This window comes from Pseudorca crassidens, chromosome X (assembly GCF_039906515.1).
Source record: "Pseudorca crassidens isolate mPseCra1 chromosome X, mPseCra1.hap1, whole genome shotgun sequence".
Lineage (NCBI taxonomy): Eukaryota > Metazoa > Chordata > Mammalia > Artiodactyla > Delphinidae > Pseudorca > Pseudorca crassidens.
The window spans coordinates 112,881,789-112,891,467 of NC_090317.1; the positions used below are offsets into that span (position 1 = coordinate 112,881,789).

The 9,679-nt window shown below is 43.1% G+C and overlaps 1 protein-coding gene across 3 annotated transcripts in view; it reads right to left on the reverse strand.

The window, feature by feature from the left end:
* Positions 1 to 8,422, reverse strand: part of POLA1 (DNA polymerase alpha 1, catalytic subunit) — a 305,701-nt gene extending 297,279 nt beyond the window's left edge. For all 3 annotated transcript variants that reach the window (XM_067723410.1, XM_067723408.1, XM_067723409.1), the window contains exons 1-3: positions 8,294 to 8,422; positions 3,312 to 3,436; positions 251 to 347 (exon numbers count right to left, since the gene is read on the reverse strand). In XM_067723410.1, the coding sequence (XP_067579511.1) occupies positions 251 to 347; positions 3,312 to 3,436; positions 8,294 to 8,336 (265 nt within the window). In that variant the 5' untranslated portion in view covers positions 8,337 to 8,422. The remainder of the gene's footprint in view (positions 1 to 250; positions 348 to 3,311; positions 3,437 to 8,293) is intronic.
* Positions 8,423 to 9,679: the final 1,257 nt, after the last annotated feature.

A 9,679-nucleotide genomic window follows, 5' to 3' on the forward strand; every position in this document is an offset into this window, starting at 1 on the left:
ACAGTCATTTCCTGGAGGATTTATACTATAGCCTGAGGTGTGTGCCTGGCTTCTCCAAAATGTCCCTCAATAAACTTCCTATTTTTCTGATTCCACACCCTCAAATCATGCATTTGAGGAAAACCCAAACCAAAGGTATGACCTTAAGTTAGCGCCTTACATCTGCCCAAGCAAAGCAGCAACTCCACCGAGTGAGAAGCTACGAAAAGCAAATGATACAGTGCCTGGCAGGCGGTTTCTTCCCACATACCATCATCCACGATCCAGTCGTCATCCTGGCGGGCCTGGACCAGCTTCGAGTACTGTTCCTCATCAACTTCTTCATAAACACTTGTGAAGTCCTCTACCTGCCATCGTACAAGTTTGAGAGAGCTTCAAGTGGAGTGAAAGTGTTAAACAATTCTGATGAAAAAATCGTCAAATTCAAAGTGGAATGGCAGCCTGAAGGAGTAGCTGCAACCAAATCATGAGTTCTGACATTCAACACCACTGCAGGATTTTCCTTAAATAGACATCAATTAACTTAGCATTCCTTTTAGGTGGGTGTTAACATAAGATATTAAATGATTCCATTAGCATAATATACTTGTCACACCAGCAATTACTCATCTACTTCATAAAAAACAAACTGAATTATAGCCAATTCTTCATTAGCTGCTTTGGGGATTAGTCACTTGTAATTTTGAGACTGGTTTCTCCTGTACTTGACAAACCTGTAAGACATGCCACCTCCCTCTCCACTAGCTGATGGTGCCCCACAAATGGACAATAATCTTAATAACTGTTCAACCAACCAAATGTAATTCAAAAGGAAAATCTCCCCCATCCATCCCCCTCCAAAAATCAGCAAAACACACACTACGGGTACACTAGAAATGGTTTTTGAGTGATCCCTATTTGTATTACCACCGATTCCCCACCATTTTCAGGTCTTAAAAACTGAGGGCAAGTGCGGAGAGAATGGCAAGGCCTGAAATCATACGGGCTGCCCGACCGCCAGAAGGCCAGAACACCACAAACTACTGGCCTGAACAGAGCAGACCACCTCAGCACAGTTAAAGCAACAGACAGCATAGATGCACACCACTGCAGTGAGAATTTGGCGGGCTGGTTAGCAAGAACTTAAAGATACCTCGTTAAAAACTCCCCCTTCTCTTGAGAGTTCTGCCTTTTCAAGTGGGGATTGGAGGAAACGACCAACTCCATCTGAAGAGCTAAGGTTCTAGGAGAAAACACCTGGACACAGAGCTTTGAGAGCCTGATGGGTAGAGTTGGCTGGATTTCTGCCACACCTACCTGGGCTTATAGTAATTACAGGATTAAGCTTAGTTTTTACCTCCGGTTTAATCTACTCAACAGGGATCACTGGCAAACACTGATCTGGCCTTTGATCATTTGATGACAGAAATTACCTGCCCTACCAAATTAAGTTTTTTGACAACCCAAACACAAACTAGTCTAATTAAAATGACTGTACTGACCAACTTTCTTTTTGAGGGGAGAGGGAACTGGCAAGGTTAGCTTTGTTGGCTTAAGTCTATCATGCATACTGTGTCTCTCGTTTAAGCAACTCATTTATATACTATCAAAAGACACCTGAAAACTATTTTTAAAAAATAGTGACAAAGTGAGAGAGAGGCATGGACATATATACACTACCAAACGTAAGGTAGATAGCTAGTGGGAAGCAGCCGCATAGCACAGGGAGATCAGCTCGGTGCTTTGTGACCACCTAGAGGGGTGGGATAGGGAGGGTGGGAGGGAGGGAGACGCAAGCCGGAAGAGATATGGGAACATATGTATATATATAACTGATTCATTTTGTTGTGAAGCAGAAACTAACACACCATTGTAAAGCAATTATACTCCAATAAAGATGTTAAAAAATAAATAAAAAACAATAATAATAAATAAACAATAAAACAAATATTGTTCTAAAATATAAAATAAAATTTAAAAAAATTTTTTAAATATCATTTTGAGGGCTTCCCTGGTGGCGGAGTGGTTGAGAGTCCGCCTGCCGATGCAGGGCACACGGGTTCGTGCCCCGGTCCGGGAAGATCCCACATGCCGCGGAGCGGCTGGGCCCGTGAGTCATGGTCGCTGAGCCTGCGCGTCCAGAGCCTGTGCTCCGCAACGGGAGAGGCCACAGCAGTGAGAGGCCCGCGTACCGCAAAAAAAAAAAAAAAAAAAAATCATTTTGCGTTAAAAAGTCATTTTGACTCAATCTCTAAAAACACTGCTACTGCTCAGCTTGAACTCTTAGAGCCATGCCATTAACATCAGCGATTAATGGGAAATCAGTCACATGGTGTCAACATCTGAAATGCCCCACAGAACTCCTTTATAGAAGTACCTACATTAAAAATGCTTTACTCTTGCTTTACTGTAATCCTTTTAGCAACCCTTTATGATCTGGTTGACTCCCTTAACTTGAATGAATGGTGCCAAATGACAAAAATCCTCTTCTACTTGCTTACTAGCCCAACACAGAACAGGCCATGGCTAAACAGGAACATTCTGAAGCCAGGCTGCCTGGGTTCCAATCAAGGCTCTGCCACTGTGACCTCAGATACCTCCCATGCGAAATGCTGTTAATCACAGTATCTAATTTTATACGGTATTGGAAGGATTGAATAAATGAACATATTTGTAAAAGCACTTAGAACAGTGTTAGCTGAAAAACTGCATTAGTTGCTATTGTTGCTGTTGATATTATTATTTTCTCATATTAATCACTTTCCAGCCCTGAGGCAGTTAACATCCTCAGCGAGTGCCCTCAATGTGAAGCTAGACAATGTTGTGCAGATGGTACCAATCTGCTTTTCTACCTGCAGGGCATCGACAGTGGGTAGAGGAAAAGAGCCAAAAGGGCATCACATTCAATCCTACACACAGGACACAGCAGAGGGAAGGTCCAAGTCCCTACCGCGCTCCCCTTGCATATGAGATTAGGAACAATTCTCTCCAAGGAGCAGCAGTGCTGGGCTAGACTGCTCAATACCTTATGAGTAAAGTAAAAGCATCTGTAAGTTCCCTCAACGAAGCCATGGAACTTAGCAGAGATGCAGTGTGCTTACTAATTTTAAAATCATCTGTAAGGTGCCTCATAGGAACTTTAAGAGTTCAGTAGTCTCCCATAACCTGTAAATCTACCTCACGCCCATATGTTTGATATTAAGAAATTACTATTATAAGAAGCTTTAAATATATGCATATTTCTAATCAGTGACAAAGGTGACCTAAAATTATCTACAGGCTATGAATTAGATGAAGCACAGGAGAAAAAGCCCAGAAAAATGGTTACTTACTTCATATTTATACTTCTCACCAGCTTTAGCCCTTTTCAGTCTTTCCAGAGCTTCCTGTCGCCCTTTCTTTGATTTCTTCTCTCTCCGGGATCGAGAAGTTACAAAACTCCCTGAATCTGACACAGCTGAAAAGAAGCCAAATTTACATGAGATGTACAAAATTGTCAGCCATCTTCCCTCAAAAACAAAGCAAGTTTTTAGCCAATAGTAATATACAAGTTTAATGTTATACAAATGGATTCTTTTTATAATGGAAATAATTCACAAGCTCAGGGCTGAATCTGCAGCTCCTGTGGCTCTTCAGAAATTTCCAGCTGAAGCAACTGTTATTTTTTTTCCGCCAAAAAGAGAAAAATTCCAAATTCAACTGATATCCCCTGGAGACACTAAAGGGAGATCAGTCGTTAACCCACAACCTTTCCCAGGGAAACGGCAGGCCGTTAAGTGGTTATGAAAGGGACAATTCATTTTGTGTTCTGTTAATCAACATTTGAAAGGCTTTGAGGAGCACCTGCTCTTTGCAAAGTACCAGGCGCTCTGAGAGACACAAAGATAAGAAAGACAGGGCCCACAGACTCACAGAATTTACAATCTGACCTGGGAGATACCTGGCAGACCTCGGAGATACTGTGGGTTCAGTTCCAGACCAACACCCATAAAGTGAATATCGCAATAAAGTTAGTCACACGAATTTTTTTTTTTTGGTTTCCCAGGGCATATAAGGGTTACGTTTACACTATACTGTAGTCTATTAAGTATGCAAAAGCATTATGTCTTTAAAAATACTTTATTGGTAAAAACGCTAACCATCATCTGAGCCTTCAGTGAGTTGTAGTAACATCCAAGATCCCTGATTACAGATCACCATAACAAATATAATAATGAAAAATGTGAGAATTACCAAAATAATGTTAACACAGGGACATGAAGTAATAAGCAAAGGCTGTTGGGAAAATGGCACCAACAGACTTGCCCGATGCAGGGATGCCACAATCTTCAATTTGTAAAAAAAAAAAAAAAAAAGCAGTATCTGTGAAGCACAATAAAGCGAGATATGCTTGTAAGTAGCAACTAACTCTAAAACAATTTTTAGAAGTAACACATGCCCTAACAGAAGTACAGATAAAGTGTCTGGAATTCCAAAGGAAGGATAAATTGGGGGTTGGGAGAATTTAACAAAGATGGCTCTGAGGAGATTCTTGATTCCACCACTGATTTCCAGGCCTCATGCAGTTGGTTACGACATTAGAGGATGAGGTGAAAGATTACAAAGATTAAAATGTGTTTTGTAGAAAATTACTGAAGTACCAGAGAGCCTCAGTGGTCAGTCATTCAACTTTTGAATTACTCACACTTTGGGTCATCATAAACTGACCACTTCACACACGTACTAAAAAGATTTCATCCACAGAATGAAGACTTTCATATGCCAGCTGATGAATACCCAAGCCAAGCAAGACAGTGCCTCCTGCCAGCGATGAGTTGAGGCTCAGCATGACTGCCACCTATGTCTGTGAAATTGAGTACTGTATTGTATTTGTGCTAATTATTTTATAAAAAGTAGTAAGCACAGAAAAGGAGAAGTATTGATAACAGGCATCCTAAAAGCTCCAACCCCCCTGGAACATTCATAACAACATTCAGCTGTTTGACTAAGTGTTTGAAATAGAAGATGCAATTTACAGACCATGTACCAAGTGCTGGCAATAAACTGTTGAAAACTGTATCTTAAAGGTGAGGCATAATTAGAGATTTTTTTTCCTTAGCTTTCTGGAAATGGAATCTCTCTATAACATCTCAGCCTATTGTTTGACTTTCACATTTGACTTTTAAATCCATTTTCAGAAAGGCATTAAGGAATGCAGGTACTTAATGATGACAGCCACAAAATCTTGGGTGTCACTCAAATGATTTCAAAAAATCGTGAGCAGGCCTACATGAAAAGGTTTTGGAGATTATGGAACATGACCACTGAGAGTGAAAAGGTGGCCTCAGTGTATTCCCTTCAAGACTCCCTTGACTCCTTTGTCAGATTATCCTGACAAAAACCATAGGTTTTCAATAAGACGTATTCCACAGGCAACGATGTGCCCCTCTAAGGGTTTGGGGTACAATTACAAATAGGACAGAGTTGCCGGTCCTCAAGGGGCTCCCAGTCAAGGAAAGCAAAAAGACCTGAGGCTCCCACCATCATATAAAGATGGTGCCGTATTAGAGGTAGGAAGCCAGTATTGAGGAAATGTAGAAAACAGAGCCATTAATTTTGCCTGGGAAATCAGAGAAGGCTTCACAGGGGAGGTTCCCAACACAGAAAGAGTAGAACTTCACTATCAGAGTACAGGGTAACAAGGGGCACAAGCAAAGGAAAAGGCATGAGCCAAATTACAAAGGGATGAAAATGCAAGGTGTATTCAGAAACCAAGAGGAAGTCAATGTGGAAGGTAAGCTGGACATGAGAGCATAGAGTGAGTGGGAGATTAGGAAGAAGCGGCACAACCAGGCTCTGCCACTTACTGGGTGACGACATGAGACAACCAGTTAACCTCTCTGAGCTACAGTGGCCAGGTGTCTTGTTTTTTAAGCTGCCCAGCATCAGAATCTGTGAAGTTCCCCCTCCCTTATGCCCTTGCAGCTAGGGCATGGGCATATAAAATAGGCCCTCCAATTATGAACACCTGCTCAGACTTTAAATCACAAGCTAGTGTAACAAGGAAAGGGGGACGGCTAATGGAAGATTCTAGAAATAGCAACAGCTACAGGAGGATTGAGTACCTGGAACAACAGTGCCAGCAATGTCCCAAGGTACTTGAAGGCTCTAATTTCAAGTACTTGGCCATGGTTGGCAAAAACCTCCTCAATGGACCAGTTTTGTGGCATGATTTTAACCACTGTTCCTAGCTAAGGTGCCCCCTGACTGGCTCTCCGGAGTTTGTGAACACCACAGTATCCTTCAGATAAACTCCTTTTCGGTTTAAATCAACCAGAGTTGGTTCCTGTAGCCTACACCTAAGGACTCTAATGCAGAGCCTCAGGGTCCTCATATGTGAAATGGGGATAATCATGTCTGCTTCATAAAGTTGTTAAGGATTAAATGAAGATGCTTGGCTTACTTTGTACTCAGCAATACAGGAGCTCACTTAATGTGTATGTGTGTGTGTGTACAGATGCACACACATATGCCAACACCTCACAATTAGCACTAACATGGTCTAGCTTCTAGAAAACAAAAATAAAGCAAAGCCGTTTTCTCAGGGAAGCCCCAATATAGCACTGCATATAATTACATGTTTACATCTCAACTCCATGAAGACAAAAACCATGCCCAGCTTACCTACCACTGTAACACCAGAGCCTGACAGAATGCCTATACCTCGTAGGTACATAATGAATATTTGCTGAATGAACCACTATCCCTGCTTTTTTTAATCATTAAACTCTCCCCTATCCATTTCCATATACAGTAACAGCTAGTTATAGACCTTTCAACTTTTCACAGCCACCCCATCTTCCAATACTTAAGGAGAAAAAAGGCCTAAATTTTCCTTTATGGAATATGTCTCCAATGCTTCAAGTAGGTAAGTTAGCAAAAAAAAAAAAAAAGAAGAAGAAGAAGCATGAAAAAAATCCAGTTACCAAAGTTTAAATATTTGGTTCAAAATTACCATCTAGAGTACCCCCACCACCCCCCAAGGCAGACACACACAAGGCTGCAACAGTCTTTCAGGTAACAATCTTTCCAAGTCGGCTGGAAAGGAAAAATTCCAGTCACAAGTCCCCAGCCACTCATCAACACCATGACTTAAGAGGGATCTCAAGATTGCACGATGTCCTCCAAAGAGTGATTTCTTGATGTTCACGGAGAACGTCATTTTTAGTGTGAAGAAAGGGCTTAGCGACATATCACTGATGGAGGGCTGCAAAGACTGTTCACATACATCCCACATTCCATTTGTAATTCAGGCTAGTGGGCTCTCCAAAACAAATTGTCTTAAAAAGCGAAAGCCTAGAAGAACAAATTGAAATCTGTGATTCACGACTAGGTGAATGCAAAGGAAGCTGATTAGGAAGCAAGTTCTCATTAATGGTGATGTATTTGAGTGACAGGAGATGTGATGCTTGAGCTGAGAGAGTGAAGCAACTAATTTTAAGTTGGAAGTTCACTGAAGTCACACTTTAGTTGCACACTGCTCAAAACTCAGAAATCAGACAAATCCATTTGCATTTTTGTATTCTATTTTTGGAGATAGAATATTACCACTAAAAACGGAGTAATATACAAGGCATCCGAAATGCTGCTGAACTGATACGTTTTTTTTAGAAGCTTCACCTGAGATGACTAGATTGTGAACACTATTTCTGTGCGGCACCTGAAGAACTTTCCATAGAATTTGAAAAAAAATTGTTAATGCATAAAGTAGAAACCTATTACCTACAAAGACAAAACGCGTTTGTATCTTCACGTGACAGCACTTAGAGCTTTCTTTCCTGCTGAGGTACAACGTGTAACAACCTCCCCAGCAGTTTCTACCAAGAGAAGGGCGCACATCCGTTCCGTCCCAGCCCTCAAGCGGACACCTGGGGCGGGAGCAATGAAATACTTTCGGCCAATACTGTGCCCCACCGGGGCCAGTCTCATGAAGGTGTGCCCAGCACGTGGGATGAGATTCACCAAAAGAAATAAAAAGAAAGGCAGCCAAGTGCGGAGACCCGCAGTGAGAGAGGTGAGGCAGCCTCCCAAACAAAAAGCCCCGCAGGGGGTTGCTCGGGCATGCCAGGACCCCACAGCCCTGCAAAGAAGACCTGTCCGAGGCCTCACAGGTTCCAGTCCTGGACGTCCGAGGTCCGCGCCCAAAGAGACCGGCGGGTCAACCCGGGCGTGCGCCTACCTAAGAAAAAAATAAAACAGAGCCCCCACCACCCACAATCATGCCACAGTCTCCGCACTCCCAACTGGGGACCCCGCGCGCGGGGTCATCTCTCACCGCTCGCCCCCAGCTCGCAGTCATCGCCGTACGCCAGCGCCATGGTCCCGGAGTCTTCCGATTCCGCGCCAACCAGCCCGAAACTGGCGCGGAGGCCGACACAGGCGCCACCCAGAAAGCCAATCAGCAGCTCCGGAGGCTGCCGACTTCCGCCCGGAAGGCCACTGACGTGACGCGCCGCGCCGCGCCGCGCAGCGCCCCGCCCCCGGCCTTCCCGCGGGCGCGCGTTTGGCGCCCCGTGATGACCCCTTAGGGAAAAGAGCGAGCGGCGGGGGAGGCCGTGGAGAGCAGAAAAAGAAAGCGGTCGGGCGCTGGAAAAGAGCCTCCTGGAGACTTGCTGCGCAGGCGCACCCATGCTGATGGGAAAAGATTTGGGCCCCTTGGAGTAGGAGCTTTCTGGTTCTGAGGGTTGATTTTCCGAGAAAAGGGGCGCGGGAGGCAGTAGGGTGGGCGTGGTTGAACGGGTTTCCCAGGAGCCTGGGAAAACGACTGCCTACTGCTGCGCACTCGGAGTCTTGCCTGATACTTTGCTTCTCTGAGTACGAATACAGTCGCTGTGTGATATATGGTATTGCAATATATGCACCAAGTTAACCAAAAGATCAAAAATACCATCACCAATACGGGGCCTCCCGATGTGGTGCTGTTGGAAAAAAGGAACAATATCACCTATATAGTCTTCTTGCAAATAATGTTTAACCTGAATCTAACCATGAAGAAACAATCAGATGTATTCAAAACGTAGAACAATCTATAAAACAACTGGCCTGGACTCCTGCAAAATGTCAATGTTATGAAAGATAAAAAGGGCATTAGATTCTTGTGTTTGGTACAATGCGTGCAATGTATGCACCTCATATATTGTTTTTTTTTTTCATTTATTGTTTAATAGTAAAACCAGAGACGTCTACATGTATATCTTAACTAGAGAGCACTATTTAAAGCAAGAACTTAAAATAAGAATTAACCATCTGGTTAATTCTTTCTACAATTTGTGTAGAATTAACTTTAACCATTGAGGCCAATACATCTGAACACTTTTCTCAAACCCACTAGTGCACAGGGCTCTTGGTCCCCCCCCCACCCCCTCCCCCTCCCCCACTACCCCATCCAGAACAAAGTTAGATCCATGCCCTCAAGTGATTCAACATGAATTATTGACCAATGGACAAATCTTTTGTGATAATTGAGCCCTGGCTCATAGCATAAACTTGCAATGTCATCGTGAATAAAACCTGACCCCAAAGACAAATAGCTGTACTAATGCTTCAGAATCTTCTAAACCAGCTGCATGAACTAATACTTGGGGATGAAACCAGAATTATTCTGGGAATTATTAAAGGTATTGGAGCAATTAAGAAAGCATTATGAGTTAGAACATTGATG